The sequence below is a fragment of the Gossypium arboreum genome, chromosome 11 (assembly GCF_025698485.1).
Source record: "Gossypium arboreum isolate Shixiya-1 chromosome 11, ASM2569848v2, whole genome shotgun sequence".
NCBI lineage: Eukaryota > Viridiplantae > Streptophyta > Magnoliopsida > Malvales > Malvaceae > Gossypium > Gossypium arboreum.
Window position 1 is genome coordinate 102,806,843 of NC_069080.1, and position 22,373 is coordinate 102,829,215.

Consider the following 22,373-nt stretch of genomic DNA (forward strand, 5'->3'; position numbering starts at 1 on the left):
CCTTTGTATTGGATAGAGCTTAAGGAAAATCCGATTTACGGGGTTGATCTAGTTAAGGAAACAGAAGAGAAAGTAAAAATCATCAGAAATTGCTTGAAAGTAGCTTCAGACAGACAAAATTCGTATGAAGATTTGAAGAGAAAAGAGATTGAGTATCAAGTTGGTGACAAATTATTTTTGAAAGTATCCCCGTGGAAGAAAGTTCTTAGATTTGGCAAGAAAAGCAAACTAAGTCCACGTTTTATTGGACCGTTTGAAGTGATTGAGAAAGTCGGACCATTAGCATATCGGTTAGCATTGCCGATTGAGTTAGAAAAGATTCATAATGTATTTCATGTGTCTATGCTACATCGTTATCATTCAGATCTGTCACATGTGATTTCTCAGACAGAGGTTGAGATTCAGCCAGACATGACTTACGGTGAAGAACCGATAAAAATTCTAGCTCGAGAGGTAAAGCAATTAAGGATCAAAAGTATTGCACTTGTGAAAGTACTATGGCATAGACATGGGGTAGACGAGGTTACATGGGAGCCCAAAGAGGCTATGCGAAAACAGTACCCAAATCTCTTCACAGGTAAGATTTTTGGGGACGAAAATCCCTAAAGAGGGGAGAATGTAACATCCCGAAATAGGGCCTAAACGGAATTGTGGTTGCGAAACCACAAATTTGAGGTAGAAAAATTTATTTTATTATCATTTTAAGGTCTATGGCATGATTGCATGATTGTGTAAAAATTTCGTTTAGAAATTTTATCGATAGAGGGTCCAATTTGATATTTAAGACTAAATTGTAAAAGTTGTAAAATGTGTGTTCTAGTTCACAAAGGTATTAAGTACTTGTGAGTAATGGGTTTTTAAAGTGGAGGTCCTTGGATAGTAATTAGACCATTATACTTTTTGGACAAAAATACCTAAAGGAAAATAAGACACCATAGTTTTTAATTAAGGGCATTTTGGTCATTTAGTTATTAAAATGAATTAAAAACAAAATTAAAAGCCAATTTTTGTCCATCTTCTTCATTAGGCCGAAATTTCAAGGTTTCTCCATATCTAGGGTTTGTTCCAAGCTTCCAAGCTCCATAGTAAGTGATTCCAAGCCCCGTTTTTAATGTTCTTTACATTTTTGAAATCTCGATAGCTCGATTTAGCTTATGTTAGCAATAATTCAACCTAGGGTTCATATTTGGAAAAATACCCGTAGGTGAAATTTGTGTATTTTGGTGTTTTATGATAGAATATGAGGTTTTAAATTATGTTAGACAACTTGTGCTACTCGGTTTTAGGTGAAAATAAGTAAAAGGGCTTAATCGGTAAAAATACCTAATGTTCATAAGTACATGTTAGAGTTAGAATTTGATGTTGTCATAGAAGGAAAAAATGATCAGCATGTCATAAAACATAAGAAAATATGATAAATTTTAATTTCTGAGCCTTGGGGAAAAAGTGTAAATATGTAAAAGTTTAGGGGTAAAAATGTAATTTTGCCAAAGTTTGGGTCAAGGACTGTTTTAATAAATGTGAGTATTAAATAAGCTAAATTTTTTTATTATAGATCAAGAAGAACAAAATCCGGAGTTAGACCGGGGAAAGAAAAAGATAGTGGACTAAATCGATATAGTTGATCGCATTTTGTTTCGAGGTAAGTTTGTTGTAAATAAATGCAATATTCTATTATTTTATGTTAATTTTGTTAATTTTCAGCATGTGTATATTTATTTTATGAAATTATTCAAAGAAGACTCAAGCATGAATTGACGGAGAAGTAATTTTAGAAAGTCCCGGTTGAACCTTAGGAATGTGTGGGATACAAATGTCATGACGTTAGGGTTCAAGGATACCATGTAAGACCATGCCAAGGCATGGCAATTGGGAAGGTTTCTAAGGCAAGGAAATCATGTAAGACCATGTCAAGACATGGCATTGATAAGTTACTATAAGGCAAAGGTCCCATGTAAGACCATGCCAAGGCATGGCATTGGTGAGTTCATAAGGCAAGGATACCATGTAAGACCATGTCAAGAAATGGCAATGGTAAGTTTCAAAAGGATACCACGTAAGACCATGCCAAGTCATGGCAATGGTAAGGTACCCGTGTATCCTTAGTATTCCAAGTGGTTCAATTGGAAAATTTAAAGAGAATATCAAGGTAAGGTAAGGTAAGACAAGTTATACTAAAAAGGTAAGACAAGTTCATGTTAGAAGAGCAAAGGTAAGTACATAATATTTATGTATGCTTGATAAAGAAAAAGGTAAGTAAAATGTATTAATAAATTTGATTAAGTAAGTAAGTATTTAAGTAAGTGAGTAAGTGAAGAAGTTTAAAATATGTCTATGACATTAATGAAGTTGCATTAAGTAGTATCATGCCAAGTAGTAAGATAATTCTTATGAATGTTGTTATTTATTTGCATGCAAACTTACTAAGCTTAATGCTTACCCCTTTATTTTCCTTCTTTTATAGTTTTGTCAAGCTAACTCGGGGATCGTAAAAAGTGCGCCGAGGTCCTGGGCACACAATCACGAGGATTATTTTGGTATAGCTAGACGTTTCATTTTGAGTATGGCATGTATAGCATCGTAGCCATTTTGTGTGTATGATCTTATGATATGACTGATGAATGGTATGTAAATGCTTGATAATGATTACCTGTTGGAATGGCTAATCAAGGACATGTTTGGTGTTATGTATGCCTAAATTCTAGTTATTTCATGGAAATCATGAAAAAAAAAAGGTGAAATTAGCTTTAAAACAGTATCGGACAGCAATAATGACGTGAATTTGGAAAATCACTAAAAATAGTAGAAATGGATTTAGATAGTGAATGAGATATAGAATTAAATCTTGATGAGTGTACTTTCATATGGATGGAACAAAATAGGTATATGAGTTATATTTTATGAGATATTTAAATTTTTGTGAAACAGGACTAGAGCGATTTCTGGATCCCCTATTCTGACTTTAGAAATTCACCAAAAATTTTAAAAAGATAAGTAGAATTCATGCTTTATATGTACAGATTTCTTATTGAGTCTAGTTTTATGAGAAACAAATGGCATAATAATTGAAACTCTGTACAGGGAGATATTTAATTCGTAATACACAGGGGTCAGAGTAGTCAAACCCTGAAATAGGGGAGAATTTAACTAATAAACTGTACTAGTTGGCCCAACCAAAAATTCTAGAAAAAAATTAATTGATTTATATATGAGTCTAGTTTCAGGGAAATTTTATGGAATTGGATTTCAAGTTTCGTAACTTGAGATATGAATTTTTAAGCAACTGTGACGCAGTTAACCAGCTTGTCTGGAAGTTCTAAAATAAATTGTTTGAGTTGTTTAATTAATGAATTAAGTCCGTTAACACCTCGTGCTCGACTCTGGCGACGGTCTCGGGTTCGGGGTATTACATTAACGTTTCCATTATCATTCACGCCTTTATCGTCAATATCATTCGGGACATTTTCCATATCAGGATCACTATCACTATAGACCTCGTGATCAAAAAGAATACTACTATTGTATACATCATCACCAACCACATCAGTCTTAGGTGTAGCATTAAGATCAATGTCGGTTGACTATTAACGTATGACATTGGAACCACCATACACGGCTTTTGAGCTCCATGTTCTTCACCTAATAGAGTGGGATCTTCAGTTGGCTCCACACCAGCTAACTCAGCAAATAACTAAATTAGTGCATTTTGGTTGGTTCAATTCTCACAATAAAGAGCGATCATTGTCTCCACGTCTTTATCATCTACAAGTTTCATTTTGATGAATTTTATGGGATCCGTCGAAATTGGAAACTTGTAGAAAAGTTTCGAGATCCTTCTCCCACAATATCTATCAATTTTTGCACTAACCCTTTCCTTCATATCATCAAACGAGATATTTCTATTACATCTCATTACTATTTGTTGGTGACATTCAAATATACATCCCACGGTTGTTGTCAAAATTACTCCATCGAAATAAATGCATACAAAAAACTTATTCTCCATCTTCAATACTAAATCTGTTAAAAAAAATAAGATTCTTAAAACAATTTCGAACAACAAAAAGTTACATAAAATTTTAATGATTAAAAGAGACCAAAATTATAACAATATGCAAAAAATTTCATTCAAAAGCTAACAAAATTAATAGTCTAACAAAATAACTTTCAAATAACAAAATTACTAGCAAAACTTTCCATTCTATTTAAAAAGAAATAAACAAAAATATCTTATCATTCTTTTTGTTCTCCTTTCTTTCTTTCTTCTCCCTATCTTCTTCCTTTTGTTCTACTAATTTTTTTAGAATTCTCCTACTCATCTCATATTCAGATGTGATTAAATAGGTGAAAATTTGACCACTAGTGCCGCTTGTCAGATAGGGGTCACTAGTGGCACCTACCAGATAGGAGTACTCAGTGGTGCCTATCAGATAGGAGTTACCAGTGACGCCTACCAGATAGGCACCATCCCTCTTATACCATTTCATAGGCACCACCCAACATACCAATTTTGTTATTAATCCTGCTGACACCTAATTTCATAAATTAATTTTTTTATATTATTTGGGTAACTTAGCCGAATGATGCCGACAAATAAAGCTGCTCTACCTAGCATTCACTGCTCATTGCCTTCTTTCTTGTAGACCGGTAAGATGAACGAGAGCCTGTGGCTTTTCGACTTTCTCGGCATGATCTTGTGACTTTTTGAGTCTACCAATGCCCGGCTAGAGGGCATCCAGCGGGCCCTGACTCATAAACATTCGGACTTCCTCATGAAATCCTCCTTGCCCCTTGTTAATCTCTATTTATTCTAAGAGTTTTAGGAATTCTAATTTAATCAATGGAAACTGTAATAACCTTGGTTTGCTCTTTTTCCATCTTGATGTTCAAATAGATGTTTGTACACAAGTTCAAACAGAACACTAGTAGTAAGAAAATAAGAGAAGGAGAGAAATAAACACAAGAGATTTGTTAACATCGTTTAGATTCACCAATCCTACTCCGTAGAGCCTCTCTCAATAGCATAATAATCATGGATAAATAAACTCTAAAACTTATCCCAAGATAAAGCTTGATAAACCAAGTAATATCAGTTCATAAATCACCAAGGAATAAAGGATAAATATAAGTCTCAATAAGGCAAGTCGATCACGATCTTCCTTAAGACACTAAGTATAATCTCCAAGGTTTAGACAAAATAAAAATACATCCTAAGATCCAATTGCTTAAGGTAAAAGCATATGTGAAAGCCCAAGTCAAAATGACAACATCAAATAATACTGAGGTTGTCTTAAAAGTTTGTCTGAATAGATGTTTGGACGGACTGTTCAAACAGGAGTCAAAAAATTAGCCTTGGACAACCTTGGTCCTAACAGCAATTAATAAAAATTGTTCCCCCTTTCACTCTTCTCCATATCTTTGAACCTTTCCTTATCGCTCATCATCAATCATAGACCCTTAGGGTGTGCTTGGTTGGGTGGAAAAGTAGAGGGATGGAATGAGGTAGTGAAAAAGTGGAAAGAAAATAAATTTAGAATGTGCTTAGTAAGGAAGAAAAGTGGGAGGAAAAAAAATATGAGAGATGATAATTTCCATCCTAATGCATAAAATCCAAACTTCCAAATTGAAAAGACAAGTGGAAAGAAAATGAGAGAGAGAGAGAGAGCTGTATGTTAGTTCAAAATTATGCATTTTTCAAATGTTTTATTTTCTTTCATTTTATTTTTCAATTCTACCAAGTAATGGATGGAAGGAAAAAAATTTTCTTTCAATTTTTTCCATCTTTCTTACCAAGCTCACCTATGAAAAAAAAACTATATTTTTCATCTTTCTTTCCTTTTTGCCCCTTCAATTTTCTATCTTTCTGATTTTCTTTCCATTTTACCAAAAAAATCCTTAATTCCTATTGGGAAGCTAACACCTAAGTGCCCGCCACAAATCCAAGGTCCACGACCCCAACCCACTTAGAGTCAGCAAAGACTCCCACAAAGTTAAAAAAATTTCTTATTCGCCACCTCAAGTCATTATCCCTAACATAGACAAACGCCATCATAGGCCAATAGTCATATATGTTGCCTCACATAAAGTCATCCATGATGAACAATTCAACTTCTTAATAGTACAACGACACATTGGGCTATTAGGATCTAGTGCCCTAAGTGTAGTATATTTGTTAATTTATACTTGTAATTTTTTGAATAGATTGATTTAAATACGATTTCATCATACATTAATATCATTTTTATATGTCCTCAAAGGTTTTTTCATGCAAAGCAAAATATAAGCAAATATTGGCTCATTATTTATCTAATGTTAAACTAATATTAAGTTGCATTATGTAGTCAAATTATAATGCGAAAAACTAACTTATATTAGTATATAATCTAAACAGTCCGTAATTTAATCAAATTGAGAAAATCAATTGAAAGATATGAAGTCCAATTGGGGAGATGACTGTTGGATCTATTGCCTAAGTTTAGTATTTTTGTTTGTACAATTTGTAATTTTTTCAAACATATTGGTTAACAAATTTTTTCATGAATTATATTAATACTCTTTGTATATTTCCCTCAAATTATTTTTGCAAGTAAAATAAAATAGAAGAAAATATTAGCTCACTGGTTGTCTAATGTTTAACTAATACTAAGCAGTATTACATGGTCGGATCGTAATATGGAAAGACAACTTATATTAGTAGACAACCCTAAACATGTCCTTAGTCTAATAGAAAATGAGTAAACCAATTGAAAGGCTAATATGTCATTGTCAATGGAAAGAAAAAATTTTAAGTGGTCAGATGGTAAGAAAACAATTTTCGAACGAAACTTTTCCAATAATGATTTGTCTCAGGCATCAGTGTGAATAACTCCTAGAAGATAGAGACATGGATGTCATTGTCATACATCAAACAGGACCCAAGTCGAATTTATCCTATATCCATTTATGGATTTATTCACTTGTAACGTTCATCGTGCAACATGCCTTAATCTTGAGTAGATGATGGATTATATATTTATGACTCGTATACTTTGATGTAAATAAAAACTTGAGCTCAAATAGATAAGGAACTAAAAGTTAGGATTTTGGTATATGACTTAAAAATAATGTAGCATCATTCTTCAATAGTGGAATTCATAGTCCAATAAAGGATAAACGATATCCTTTTATTAGCATTACATGATTTATAAAAAAGGAAGGTAGCCACAGGATTTGTCATAAGACAAATTATTTATTTACTATGTGTTAGTAATTGAATTTTTTTCATATTGGAAGATGTAATGGAAATTATGAATTAAAGTAAGACCATATTGAAAGAACAAATTTATCCCAAAGAGATTAAATATATCCTATGAGAGTATTCACTTATGATAAGGTCATGAATGAACACTTAATAAAGTAGCTTTCATAATGGTATATAATAAGGGAGAGTTCAGTCATTGTACTATAGTGAAATGATTTCATGATTAAATAAGTTGTAATTAATAGGCAATGAGTCAAAACTTAATTACAAATTATTTGAGCTCTAATTATATATATCCAATCGATCCCTCCACCAGCTCAAGATAACCCGAAACGAATTACATGTGGAATCAATAGATTGTGGAATGAATGGAAATGATAAGTAAAAGAAATAACTTGAATGCATCATTATCCGCAATGAATGTGTTTTCTCACTAAGTACAAAAGATGACTTAGAAATTAATTTAATTTCTTCAAATTATTATTTAATTGATTATAATTAAATAATTGAAGTTCAAAGCGAGAATTAAATTAATCAGTCACCATATATTTGTTGAATAAGACAATTAAATTAATTTCCTCATGGCTTTTAATACAGTAAAGTTATCATGACTTTAATGAAATTAGAATTGGGTTGAGAAAATAATTTAATTGAAAAATGGGAACGAACAAGAGCTCCTACTCGTGTTCCTGCTCAAGCTCCTATATCAGAAGCTACATATGCTCTGACAAGACGCTTTCTATTCTCTACTACTTTCCTTTTATTATTCTTACTGCTACTCTTAGTCCTCCCATTAACTACAGCCAAGACTCCGCCTCTATCTCCTATGCCCCGTTCTTTTGTCATTTTGAATCGTTGATTGCTTGTGGTGATTGCGGTTCATTTGTTTGTGTTATACCGGTATCCTTTCCTTCAGGTGTGCTGGCAGGCAAGGGAGGACGAGGACTGGAGTCCAATTAACTAATTAATATTTTGTATAATAGAAAATAGTTATTGGGTTGGATAAACTATAAATGTTAGATAAAAGTTAGGATAACACATATAATTATATTAGGATAACACATATAATTATATCTAATGCACGAAAGGCCCAATAAGGCATTATTATTTACTAGGGATGCACCGCCCCTAGTGTACTAGTTCTACTGGAACATTGTATTTTTTGTTAAAATATTATATTTAATTAGACTTTATTTGAATAGAATTCTTGTGTTGTTTCTCTATAAATAGCAATTATGAGTTGACCTATTAACATACACTTTTGAGCACTAGTATTCTCTCGAAAAATAGTGACAATTTATTTTATGAATAAATTTTATTGTATGCAAAGAACACTCATAGTTTATGGTTCATAGAATTAATTAACTTTCCTACTGAAAGTTAAACAAAGTTTCCATTGTGTGTGTTGATTTGATTTGTTTGACTCTACACTTAAAGCGATTTGGGGTTTGAGGATGGTTGATCGCATGCGTGTGTGCATAGAAAACAAACAAAATATGAAAAAATTTAAAAGTGGTTTTTAAATACAGATGTATAGTGTTGAGTTGTAATATAGAGATTTGTAAAGAAATACAGAAGTATTTCGAGGATAGAACCCAAGGGATTGTCAATTAGTAAATGTGTTCATCAAATTAATTGAAAATTAAGCAATAATAATCTAATCGATTCTAGAATTATTAGTGCAACCAAATAAAAGGGATATTTAAAATTATTCTAAATTAACAAATTAAACAAATTAATCTAGTTTTCTTCCCTATTGCTTTGAACAATGCAAATGATCAAATAATGGTCAATTGATTAGTCAATTTCTATCTAAGCTAATAATCTATCTCGATTAAATCACTCGCAGCTCCTAATTAGGAATCTCCTTTCGGTCTAATCCTAATTCGAAATTACCACTAAGCTCTCCTCTCAGTCTCACTTAGACAAGTAGTTCTCCTCTCAGTTTCACTACTTGGACAATTATATCAAACTATCTAATGATAAACTCTCTTATTAGTCTCGTTTATCTAAATATTTCACTAGAGCCGTCAATTCTACAATATTAAAAATTTCGATATAAAAGAACAATCAATCCATCAACATAGCTATCAACCTAATTTAACAATCATCTTAATCAATCAACCAATAAACAATTTTAGCACATGATTAAACTTAAAAACATAATAAGCATTTCATCAAACACTTGGTAGGCAAAAGAAAATAAAAAGCAAGAGTTTAGTAAATGTCCAATCAGTAATATGAATTCGATGAAACACATATGTTTAATCCAACTCCATTAGCAAAATCTTCAACAAAAGAGAAGAAATAAAACAATGAAAATAAAAATCTACTCTAAAAGAAAGTCAAAGAAAATTCTATTCTAAAAAGAAAAAGAAAAGAAAATTTGTCTAATGGCTAAATGTCTAACCTAATTTTTGTACTCCCTTAAAAAGACTTATAAAGTATATTTATAATGTTTTCTAATTTAACCTATAAAAGGCAAACATGCCTTCACTTAAAATCTAACTTAAAATTTGATGGACTGAAAAATGCCCTTTAGCGATTTTCCTCTTTAGAGGCCAGTGTTGTGACGCCCACACCTTAGTGTCATGACATCGTCAGCAGCCTACTACATTGAGCTCATTGGGTCTTTCAATATTGCAACAATGACTTTTGGTGGAACGACATATTCCTCATGCAACTCAGCTTCTTTATTTATAGGGACTATGGTCGGTGTTGTGATATCGCCAAGCTAGTGTTATAACCATGGAGATTAGTGTAAAAACATTGGAGGTAGTCCACTTGATCATGCAATTTTTTTGAAATCCAACTCCTTAGTTGATAGCAAAGGCATTGGTGACGCAACCTTGACTTCAATTTAGGCTCCTCTCCTCATTCTTACATCAACCAAGTGTTTGAGACAAGCTTAACTCAAAGATTAAGTTTCTAATGGCATAAACTTGTCATTTTATTCAGAAAATCAATAAAATGTAATCAAAACTAAAACTAAGTATGAAATTTATAGCGAAGAAAATCGATCGGTTGAAATTTGGAAAACAACCTGGGTTGCCTTCACATAGAACATATATATAATTTTAATTAAAGTTTATTACTATAAATATCATAAAAATGAGGTGAGAATAAAGTTGCCATTGCTTTTATAACTAAGGCATCTTTCCAAGGGCCTGGCCCTTAAATCCTCAATGCTCCATTCTTATGGATGTTGTAGCTCAAAATAAAGTAAAACCCTATCTATATTTTTACCTTGAAATTAATTTATAGTTGAAGCTTATGAGTGTACTTAACAATATCCCCAATGTTATATTCTTTATATTTTGTGAACTTTATTATGATAAATTGATGTTATTTTTGTTCTTCCTACTAAAGGGTGCCTATTTTATTCTTATTATATTACGACATCTACATTGCCTTTGATTGTCACAATTTTTTGTTTTTTCTGAAAAACTTTAAGAAAAGAAACCATGGATGTAGTAAAGAAGAAAGCATGATACTTTTTTAGTTAAAGCAACAATTCAAAGAGACAGTAAGCAGATAGATTTTTGTACAAAAATTGACTAATAATTTTCATTTTTTAAATTTCAGAAACAGTCAAAGTTTCATATTACATATTTTTCTTTAACAAAAGATTACATAAAATTAATCATAGATTGCCTCCAATGTTTCTTCTTTTAAAACTTCTTGAATCGTCATAGGAGGAACGTCAAACAAATGCAACTCTTATCATTCGTGAAAGCCAACTTTGCTATTGTATCCACTACCTTATTATATTTTTTGGGGAAATATCTCAGGAACAACTTATTTCCACTTGATAGGATCTGTTGAATTTATCTTACCAGAATAGAATTTAATCCTTCCAATTTGCTATCCCTAATAGATCCAATAACCTCGAGACTATCAGATTAAATGATCACCTCCTTGTCTTTGAAACAGAAGTAAACCATCCATTTTTATTACTATTACTCATCTCATGTTTCAAGATATTTTTTGACTCTAGAGATGTTTAAACATCATTTATTACACCCAATATGGGAACTATTTATTATGGTCAGTGTTGGATCATTTTCTATATAATTTAAAATTGTGAAAGACTACGGGAATATAAAATTTAGATTTGTCTATATTCTAAGGAATTAATAGAGCAGAAGAAGATGAGTAGTTTGGTGGTGGCACCTACCCCAAGAGGCGGCGGCATTTAGAGTTATGAGAATTTTTTAGAAGATAGGTAGGTAAGTCTTATGTTGCCTAAAAAACATAATGGAAAAATTAAACCGTCTGAATGCCTGAGTGCTGCACATTTCAATTTTAATTTGGGGGAAAATTACATTTTTCTCCCCAGCTTTTATTTTAATTTCCATTATTCACTGCTTTTTCTTTAAATCAAAGATTGATGTCACATATGAAGAAGGAGATAGGAAAAAAAGTAGTTAATGTTTAAACTTACAATAACTTATTTACCTCGTCAACTTTACAAAAACATTATTTTATGTTAAAAATGTATCTGCACATTCCACTTTCATAAAGTTACTACTATTAATGTATTTATACAACTCAAGCATAACTAATTCATAACAGAAAACTAACTATACTAACTATTTCAACCCCATATAATTCTTTCTACACTTCCCCTCAAGTTGGAGGTGTAACAATATTTTTTTAACCCCAACTTGGAAATCAGATGACTATGTTGTTGTGACCCTAAGGCCTTCGTCATAACATCTGCCAGTTGATCTATCGTTGAAACATATTCAGTAGTTATAAGCCCTTGTATCTTTTCTCTTACAAAATGACAATCAATCTCTATGTGCTTAGTCCTCTCATGATACACAGGGTTTGCTGCTATTTGAAGGGCTGCTTTGTTGTCACAAAACAGTCTCACTGGTTCAGTTACACTTATCTCCAGTTCTTTGAATAAGCCTGAAACCCAAACCAGTTCTGATGTAACAGCTGTCATACTTCGATATTCTACTTCAGCAGAAGATTTGGACACAGTACACTGTTTCTTCGATTTCCAGGAGATGAGTGAATCTCTTAACTGCACATAGAAACCTGAAACTGATCTTCTTGACATTGGACAAGAGGCCCAATCTGAATCGCAATATGCTACCAACTGGTGTTTATTGATGGCCTTCAAGAAAATTTCAAGCCTTGGTTCTCTCTTTATATATCTCACTACTTTCATCGCTGCTTCAATATGTGACTGTTTTGGATTTTGCATGAACTGAGTAAGATGACTAACAGCAAAGGTGATGTCTGGCCTTGTATGGGTTAAATATATCAATCTTCCAATGAGTCTCTGATAAACTGTTTTATCTTCTATCAACGTATCTTCTTGATGCTGCTGAATTACTTCATCAAATTCTGCAGTTGTTAATTTCTGATTCTGCTCAAGTGGTGTAAGAGCAACCTTCGTTTCACTTAAACCTGCATATTGGATGAGTTCTTGTGCATACTTCAGCTGATTGAGCAAAATTCCTTCTTGAGACCTTAAAACTTCAATCCCAAGAAAGTATATTAATTCTCCTAAATCCTTCATCTTAAAATTTCGGTTCAGAATCCCTTTCAAGTCAGTAATCATATTTATGTTATTTCTAGTGATAAGAAGATCATCAACATATACTAGTATAATAACCATCTTGCCCTCTTTCTTTTTAGTGAAAAGAGAATAGTCATGCTTGTTTTGCTCAAAACTAGCCAACTTAAGAGCTTCAGTAAGCTTGGCATTCCACTGCCTAGATGCCTGCTTCAACCCATACAATGATTTCTGCATTCAACATACCATATGCTCCCCCTGGCTGCGGAAACCCTCAGGCAAAGTCATAAAGATCTCTTCATAAAGATCACCTTGAAGAAATGCATTGGATACATCCATTTGATAAATGGGCCAGCTAAAAGAAGCAACAAGAGCTAAAATAGTGCGAATAGTGACCATTTTAGCGACAGGGGAAAAAGTGTCCAAATAATCAATCCCCCTTTTTTTATTGTACCCTTTAGCAAACAAACGAGCTTTATATCATTTTATTTCACTAGAAGCTCAAAGTTTAACCTTGTACACCCATTTACAGCCTATAAGAACCTTTCCCGGAGGCAAAGGTACAACAGTTCATGTATGATTAGATTCTAATGCCTGAATTTCCTCTTGCATGGCTTGAATCCAGTGGGGAGACTTTCAAGCCTCAGAAAAAGAAAGAGGCTCAGTAATGTTCACAAGAGAAGAAACAAAAGCGTGAGGATTAAAAGGAAAATGAGAAGAAGAAGCACCTACGGATGAAGAAGATTGGTAGGGATAAACAAAACCTCTTAACCAAGAAGGAAGCTTAACGGTTCTGCTAGACCGCCTAGGCTCAATAATTGGTAGAGGAGGAGAAATTGGAGGTTGGGATATACTTACTGAAGCTGGAACGAAATCTGATATTGCAGGAGTAGGGGGAAACAAAACAGGAAACTCATCAGAAGTAGACCGAAAAGGAAAAACATCTTCAACAAATTTGACATTTCTGCTGACAAAAAACTTTTTTGACTCCAAACAAAACAAAATATAACCCTTTTGAGAAGAGGAATAGCCCATAAAAATCGAAGGAAGTGATTTGGGAGAAAAATTATCAGAATAGTGGGGTTTGACTGCAAAACAAAGACACCCAAAAACACAAAAATAAGAAAAATCTGGAGGTTTGTTATAGAACAATTCAAATGGAGTTCACCAAGCTAAAATAGAATAAGGAAGCCTATTTATGATGTAACAAGCAACTAAAATATAGTCACCCCAAAATTTTATTGGAACGTTCGACTGAAAATGCAAAGCACGAGCAATTTCTAGAAGATGCTTATGCTTACGCTCAGCAATGCCATTTTGCTGAGGTGTATCAACACAGAAACTTTGATGGAGAATCCCTAAGGACGCAAAATAAAACGAACAAGAAGAGTTGAAAAACTCAGAACCATTATCACTCTGGACGGTTTGAATAACAGTAGAAAATTATGTTTTAACCATAGAAAAAATCTGTTTAAGAGCTAAAATAACATCAGATTTAAGCTTCAGTAAGTACACCCAGGTCATTCGCGTGTGATCATCAACAATGGTTAAGAAAACACGATGACCACAATGGGTGGACATCCTATAAGGTCCCCAAACATCAAGATGTATCAAACTAAATGGAGTCTTTGCCCTAGAAGTACTAACAGGAAAAGGCAGTTTAGACAGTCTACCCATGGGACATACAGAACAAGTGAAGTCTTTATTAATTGTCAAATTATTAAATAAAGATAAAGATGTAATTTGTGCATAGGCACATGCCCTAAACGTGCATGCCATAAGGGAATTTTAGTTGCAGTAGAAGTCATACAAGAAATAGAAGCAGGTAAAAACGAGTTGGACAAAGAGGAAAGAGAACTAGGTGACTTAACCAGGGCAGAAGAACGCTCAAACAAGTAAAGGCCATTTAGGTGTCTACCAATCTCCTTCATCCTGCCATTAGAGAGATCCTGCAGAAGGCAGAAATCGGGGTAAAAAAGAACTACACAATGCAAATCATGAGCCAATTTGGAAATAGAAATAAGATTATAGTGAAATGTGGGTACACAAAGAACATCAGTAAGGGTAATAGTAGGAGATAAAGCAAAAGAACCAAAATGAGTGATAGAAGAGTGTCTACCATTGGAAAGCTGAACAAAACGAGGGTTAAGAGGGTAAGCAATAGGCAAATGCAAACTCTTCGAATCAAAACATATATGATTAGCTGTACCAGTGTCTAATATCCAAGAAAATTTACGGTCAACTGAAAAAGGTGTAGAAGGTATACCTGCACAATTCACAGCAGGTGCAGTAGTAGCTTGACTCTTATTCAGCAAGTCCAGGATCTGTGAATACTGTTGAGGAATGAAGGTAGGGGCACTCTGAGGATTAAGTGAAGAGTCATCAAAGGAAACAGCAACAGCAATTGAAGAAGCCTTCTTCCGATTGAATTTAAAATTAGGCGGGAATCCAATTAGGCGGTAACATGACTCCTTTTTATGCCCCTTCAACTTGCAAAAATCATAGGTACTAGTGAATTTCTTACGGTTGCCAGATGCAGTGGAAGATAAAGCCACAGGATCGAGAACATGCGACAAAACAGAGGAAAAACTCCTTTGAGCTTCTTCTTGGACAATCATGGAATACGCCCGATTTACCAAGGGTAAAGGCTGCATTAAGAGGATCTGGCTTCGAACTGCAGCATAGGTCTCATTGAGACCCATCAAAAATTGAAATAACTGCTACTGATGAATGTGACTCTAATTTTGATGGGCAACCTCACATGCACAATCGGAAAAAGAGACAAGAGTAGTGTATTCATCCCAAAGCAACTTTAATTGCGTGAAATAAGAGGAAACAGTAGCATCACTTTGAGTAAGATGCGCAATTGATCAGTGGAGAAAGAAAATATGGGAACCATCCACTTTGCTAAACCGATCCTTGAGATCCTTCTAAATCGCAGCAGAATCAGAAGCAAAGACGAGCCCCGCAGACAAATTCGGACTAACAGTGTTGAGAAGCCAGGAAAGCACAAAGGCAATACACTGATCCTATTGAGCATGTAGAGAGTCAGGATAAGCCGAACGAAGGCAAACACCATCAACGAAGCCGAGTTTGTTCTTCGCTAGCAAAGCAATTTGTAGCGAACAACTCCAGATAGTATAATTCTCAACGTCGGTCAAACGATAAGAAACAAGGAGTATTCTCGGTGTATCGGAAGGATGAATAAACAAAGGATGATGAAAATCAATATCATCCATGAAAAAGCTATCAAAGAAGCACGATAATAGAAAAAAATGGGAGAAAAATGAAGATTTGTGCCCTAGACGAAGTACGAGCAATGAAAACGGGTACTAGCCCAAAAAAAATGAGGCCCAAACCACTTAGAGAAAAAAAAGCTCAAATGATACCATGTTAAAAATGTATCTGCATATTCCACTTTCATAAAGTTACAACTATTAATGTATTTATACAACTCAAGCATAACTAATTCATAAAAGAAAACTAACTATACTAACTATTTCAACAGCCTATAATTCTTTCTACATTTTACTCTTTCATTTAATTTTTATTTTTTTAATTCTTAAATTTACATTGTTTGTCATATCACCAAAAATAGATTGTTAACTTTACCACTGTTTAAAAATTATAAAATTAATTTAAAAATAAAAATTATTTTTTAATTTTAAAAATAAAAATAATTAATTGCTAACATGACTATATCACATCTGTAAAAATAACAAATATTAACTTTGAAGTGCTTTAATAAATAATACAAATTTAAAAAGTAAAAATAAAATGATTCTTCTATAAAATTGGAGACCAAAATTTGGTCACAGCTTCATTTATTTGATTTTCCTTTAATTTTAATTGCTATCTTGTTTGCTAAATTTTAAAATAGGATTTTAATCTTTATCTTTTAAGTCCCCATTAATCTTTACTTTGCTTATTTTTATTTAAGAAATAAAGTTATCACCTTTTTTGTTAATATGATTTTATTCACTATTATTTATTAAATTTTTATTTTTTTTAATAGAGGCTTTTTAGGTCTTTACAATCATACAATATTTTTACAATGTTATTAGTTTTCCAAATTTTTTTACTTATAAATAATTTGAATACCCTTATATTATACTGGGACTTGAAACTTAATATTATTATATCTTTCAATTAAAATATCGATGTTAATTTTTTCAAAGACATTACAACAAAATTTATTTTATCATAATGAGTATGAAATGATATACAAAAATCCTAATTAGTATTTTTACTATTATTTTCCTGGTATTCTTTATGTCCGTTATATTTGGAGTTTATAATTATTTATTTCAACAATGTTAATTTTAAAATTGAATCTAAATTTTTCATTGAAAATGCAATGTGTCTTCACCATTATTTTTAATGTAACATTTTTTTAATTTTAAAGGTAATACCAATAAATTTAATAGAAAATTTTAAACACATAACAATTAAATCTAAACTTTAAAATTTTAAAAATAGAAAACTGCATTCCTAAAATAAAAATAAAAATAAATTCTAAATAATAAAATTGAGATGTAGGCACGTGAGAGCAACAGGTGTTTGCATGGCCAACCCAACGTGTCAGCCATGAGAGAACCAACATTTCGGTTCTTTTGCCTTCCCATTTCCTTGATATCGAATATTCAAAAGCCATAGCCTTTTAATTTCTTTTTCATTTTCTTTTTGATGATCAAAGCAAAACAGCAAGATAACTAAGAAGTTGAAGAAGATAATGATGGAGAGGAAGCATCTTTCTTCTATCGCCAACCATGTCCTTCAACGAAGCGCAGAGTAAGATATATACTTCTTTTCTTAAATAATATGTTTTTCAATAGTGTTATCACTCTAGTTTTATTCTTTCGTTGTGATATGGGATCTCTTTGGAGATTAAAAAATCAATGAGAAAACATGAAATTCAAGATCAAACAAGATTAAATTTCAAAGCTTACGGGCATATGTATATATTTTCTCGGAAGTTGGTTTTCATATTTTTTTCTTGTTGTACGTATCTGAGTGTTATCAAATTTGTTTCATATTTAAATATTCATATAGAGATGGATGATCATACAGTTGAAAAGCATTTATACCTGTCAGATGTTTGATAATATTACTAGTCAATTATCATGGGTGTTTTTTGTGTGTGTTCTGCATATTTAATTGAATAATACTCGATACATGTTACATATACAGCATATTGAAGAGCTTTAAATATACTAATTTTGCACAGGGAACTTGGTTCTTCAGTAGATCATTTGGTAAAAGAATTTGAAGCTAAATGGACACCCGAAGTAGGCGATTATTCGAAGAAATTAGTGGAATTTTGCAGTTCAAAGGCCCTCATTAAATTTTGTCAAAATATAAATGAAAAGATAAGCGATGGATCATATAGCCGCTTCACATATGACATGATGCTTGCCTGGGACAACCCCAGAGCTGTGGACGAAGAGTCTTCAACTGTGAGAATATATTAACTTCTCTCAATCATAGTCAAAGCTTGGAATTTACTTCAATTCTGAATTGCAATCTTTTGGCTGAATAGTCACATTTCGATGAAATATTTAGTGAAATTATGGTTTTCATTTTCCTCGTAACATTTGCCTTACAAGTTTGTCAGAATTTATGTGTTGATGACTTTCTCCACATACATTGTTACTGATTCTATCATTTGAGTTAGGAGGAGAGCATTGGGAAGGAGAAAGAAGATAGAAAAATACAAGTAAAAGAGCCGACCGATGAGGATGATATCTCTCTTTTCTATTCAGACCAGATGCCACTCCTTGTAAGAAACTTTTCAGATTTTATCCAAGACATTTTATTCTGGAAAGAGTGGATTGAAGAAACTGTTGATTGTATATATAAATATATTTATGTTTATCAGAGCGTGGCCATTGATTTGTGCACTTTCTTGATAGGTTAATCATGAACCAAGTGTTGAAGAAGATGCTTTCATGTGGTTAAGTTCATTAATTCCATTAGCTGCTGATATCGTTAACCGAAGATTCACATTCGAAACTCTTACTGCACCTACCGGAAGACGGCTTTTTTACCCTGCATATGATCGATTCCTAAAAGAAATTAACAAGTAAGTATTCGAAACTCTACTTGAAAGAGATAGTAATCCAATAGTTAGTATTGATGAGTGAAAAAACTTAAAACTCATGTTAGATAGCTCTGCCATTGGCAGAATCTAGTTAATATCTAACACAAGCTGTTTCCCATCTCACCATGTTTTCATACCTAAATTCTTTTTTCTCTCTTTATGTAAACAAAATTGGAAGTTAATTGCTTACATGTAAATGTCATAGGTGGCACTTTGGGTTATCGATTTGCCTCCATGTAGTCTTGATTTTCTCTCATCTGCATAAACATCAATGATTATATAGTAATAAACTGGCACTATTGGTGAGACTTGGACAAACTGACCAGCACAACTCTGTTAAATATTAGAACAAAATACTCGCAGTGGTAGAATCCAACACCTGAACTTTATTTTGTTTTAACTGCAATATTGCAAGTTTTTAATATCCCTTGTCCGAAAATCATTGGTCAACAGTTGCATGAGGCATTTACAGAAACAAGCAAAACCGAAGGGTATAGAGTTGGCTGATGATGAATTTATATTGCATGTTGAGGGAACAGCTACCTCACACAGAGTGGTGCGCCATATCGGAGGCTCAAGTTGGCCCGGTTAGTTTTCTATTTCTTTTTCCCTTAGTAAAAAACTGCAGGCAATCAAATAAATATCTTATCTTCCTAAAAAAGTGCAGGCAATCAAATAAAAATCTTATCTTACGATCATTTAAGTGATTGCTGCTTTGGAATTACTCACTGTGGAAGGTACTTTTCTAGGTAGGCTTACACTGACTAATTACGCACTCTACTTCGAGGCTTCTGGGGTGATAAATTATGAAGATGCACTTAAGATAGATCTTTCAAGGAAAATTGATCACAGTGTTAAACCAGTTGCAACAGGTCCATGGGGTGCTCCACTTTTCGACAAAGCCATAATCTACGACTCCCCTGACTTGTAAGTATATACTTGCAAAGAATCCTATCTAATATTTGCCCTTATAAATTATTGATATTCGAAGTCTAAAGCTTAATGACGGTATACGTTCTTTTGCTTAGACATGGATGTACCACTTCTCACACACCTCGACCACTATATTTCAAGTCAACAATGTTTTAGAAGACAGTAATCAATAATTCATTGTTTTCCATTTCCAATTTTCCGTGCTCTAGTAAGAGATCTGCCAGAGAGTTATTGGATATTTTTTAACTGTTTGTTAATTGGAATGATTGCCAGTTTGATGATGACTTTTAAAGCTTTGTCTAGCTAAATGTTACTGAGATTTCAAAGTAATGTTTTAGCTTTTACTGACAAATGAGAAAAGCTGGTTATTTCTGAGTTTAGCTTCCAAATTTTTCTAGACAGGAAGGAGTTCTGCTGGAATTTCCTGAGATAACAAGCTCCACAAGGCGCGACCATTGGCTAGCACTCATAAAGGAGATTCTGCTAATGCACAACTTTTTGTCGGATTTTAAGGTGGAGTGTCCAATACAAGCATGGGAGATGCATGCAAGGACCATTTTGAGCATAATAAGGCTCCATGCAGCAAGAGAAATGCTAAGAATTGCTCCCCCAAGTCCCACAGAATTCTTGATTTTCTCTTTGTATGAAGAATTACCCAAGGGGGACTATGTACTTGAACAACTTGCTCAGAGCTTAAAGAGGGTAAATAGTGGGCAACCATGTAGTGCAAGCTCGATATTGAGGAAATTGAACCTTCCAGAGCCTAATGTTTTGAGTTTGGAAGCAAAAATAGAGAGTGAAGTGAGTGAAACTATTGCAGTTGGCAAGGATGATGATAATAAGACTTCACTCGAGACTGCCATTAATCAAGCGCGAAAGGAAGGAAGAGGAGTTGCCAAAGCTAGAGCTGTGATGGGGGGGCTGAAAGAGGAAGGGATTGGTGAAAATGCTACCATTCTTACGGTAATTACTCACAATGTCCGTCATTTAGTTTGCAGAGTAAGCAATACATGCTCTTTCTGAATCATTGGTAGAGGGTGCACATCATATCATGACCGGAATTCTGTAGTTTTGATTTAAGAAAACTAGTGTTCAAACAAATCGTCTCTCACTAAGACAATGAAACTTTTCATAGAGATGTAAGAACTTATGAGTGGCACTATTTTTTTTTTTTTCCTTCTTTGGCATATGTAGGAGCTACTAAAGCCACTAAGAAGTGTATTCCCTTGGTTCCGTGAAATCCTTTCATGGGAAAGACCGGCAACGACTCTTCTGGTATTTGCTGCAATTATACTAATCGTATACAAGTAAGTTGTTTTCTATTTTCTGTCTTTTTTTCTTTTATGATGCAAATTCAAGTCAGAAGGATAGTAAAGCAACTAGGAATCATGTTGTAGGGAATGGATTGGCAAGGCGTTATCTGCAGGCTTGCTTCTGGTGGTAGCAAATATGATACGAGCTAGACAAGAAAGGCTCAAGGACAAACAAAAGGAAATAGTTGTGTGCACAGGTTCCGACCATACTCTGAGTACGAGAGAGAACATAGTTTCAGCTCAATATGGATTTTTGACGGTTCGTGAGATAATAAAGGAAGCGAATGTAACAATACTGAAATTGCATTCGGTTCTGGTTTCAAGGGCACACAAGGTATGCATGCAACTACATATTCTTTCAGTTTGGAAATTTTAAAATTAAGCAAACCTAAATGTATTTTTCAGCAAGATTTATGGAAAAAGTTAACATACTTGTATCTGTCAGCATGCAAACACGGTAATGCTCGCAATGATCGGATTGGCAATAATATTTGCAGTGATTCCTTTCAAGTATCTCATAATTGCTGTTGTGTTTCATTCCATGATCACAACATCACCGCTAGCAAAGCATATGGTAAACAACCAAGGAGGAGATCGTAATCGACGATTGAAAGAGTGGTGGGAATCGATCCCGCCTACCCCTATTCGGGTTATTAACGAAGCCCCTGTCAGTCCGAAATAGTCGTGCATTTTTGGTGTAAAATGCTCAGAATCTGGTCTATCTATCTATCTGGTTTTTACACTTGTTTGCCAAAACTATAGCTGAATGTTTGTTTGAACAGGTTAGATTTTGTTTTACCATGATGGGCACTGCGCATGGTACATGTATGTATATTTATAAGAGAATAAATAATAAATAAATTGAAAAAAAACACAATTGAATGAAAGAAGGGTCCGGTCCAGTAGAGAAGATTAAAATCGACCCACAATCAAGAACCATTAATTTCTGATACCCTTCACCTGAAATAGCAGCTTCCATGACTGTCTCAGGGTTTAAATCCCCGTCTTCAACTAAGAATATATTTATCAATTTCTTGGATTTATTGTACAGTCACGGAATCTCTCAGATTCCAAAAGAAGATAATTTGTGGGATTACATCTCCATACCTTTTCTCAGTGAACTTCCTCTCTATAACTTGATATGAAAAGTTAACAATGACAGCATGCAACTCTTAAAATTTTAAGTAAAAGTAAGTCTTAAAAGCATAACAAAAGCAGCTAAAAAAAAGTTCGCAAAAAAAGACAAAAAAAAGT

At 33.4% G+C, this 22,373-nt stretch overlaps 2 protein-coding genes across 2 annotated transcripts; one reads left to right on the forward strand and one right to left on the reverse strand.

Moving 5' to 3' along the window:
* Window positions 1–11,719: 11,719 nt before the first annotated feature.
* Window positions 11,720–16,171, reverse strand: LOC108470374 (uncharacterized). The gene is made up of 2 exons (XM_017771648.2): window positions 15,040–16,171; window positions 11,720–14,722 (listed from the first exon to the last, which is right to left on the reverse strand). The coding sequence occupies exons 1-2, from the start codon at window positions 15,473–15,475 to the stop codon at window positions 14,712–14,714; spliced, it is 447 nt and encodes a 148-aa protein (XP_017627137.1). The 5' UTR covers window positions 15,476–16,171; the 3' UTR covers window positions 11,720–14,711.
* Window positions 16,172–17,311: 1,140 nt separating this feature from the next.
* LOC108471034 (uncharacterized) lies at window positions 17,312–22,009 on the forward strand. Its single transcript, XM_017772599.2, has 10 exons — window positions 17,312–17,564; window positions 18,001–18,229; window positions 18,448–18,552; window positions 18,686–18,855; window positions 19,327–19,460; window positions 19,623–19,800; window positions 20,205–20,769; window positions 21,001–21,113; window positions 21,204–21,453; window positions 21,565–22,009. Exons 1-10 carry the CDS (start codon window positions 17,506–17,508, stop codon window positions 21,799–21,801), a joined length of 2,040 nt encoding a protein of 679 aa, XP_017628088.1. The 5' UTR covers window positions 17,312–17,505; the 3' UTR covers window positions 21,802–22,009.
* Window positions 22,010–22,373: the final 364 nt, after the last annotated feature.

What these genes read in the sequence shown, in the direction of transcription:
- LOC108471034 (XM_017772599.2), top strand. Translation starts at nt 17,506, where the DNA reads ATGATGGAGAGGAAGCATCTTTCTTCTATCGCCAACCATGTCCTTCAA. An exon ending in GTCCTTCAACGAAGCGCAGA is followed by an intron (nt 17,565 to 18,000) that starts GTAAGATATATA and finishes AATTTTGCACAG; the next exon opens with GGAACTTGGTTCTTCAGTAG. An exon ending in TGGACGAAGAGTCTTCAACT is followed by an intron (nt 18,230 to 18,447) that starts GTGAGAATATAT and finishes CATTTGAGTTAG; the next exon opens with GAGGAGAGCATTGGGAAGGA.
- LOC108470374 (XM_017771648.2), bottom strand. Translation starts at nt 15,475, where the DNA reads ATGGGTCTCAATGAGACCTATGCTGCAGTTCGAAGCCAGATCCTCTTA.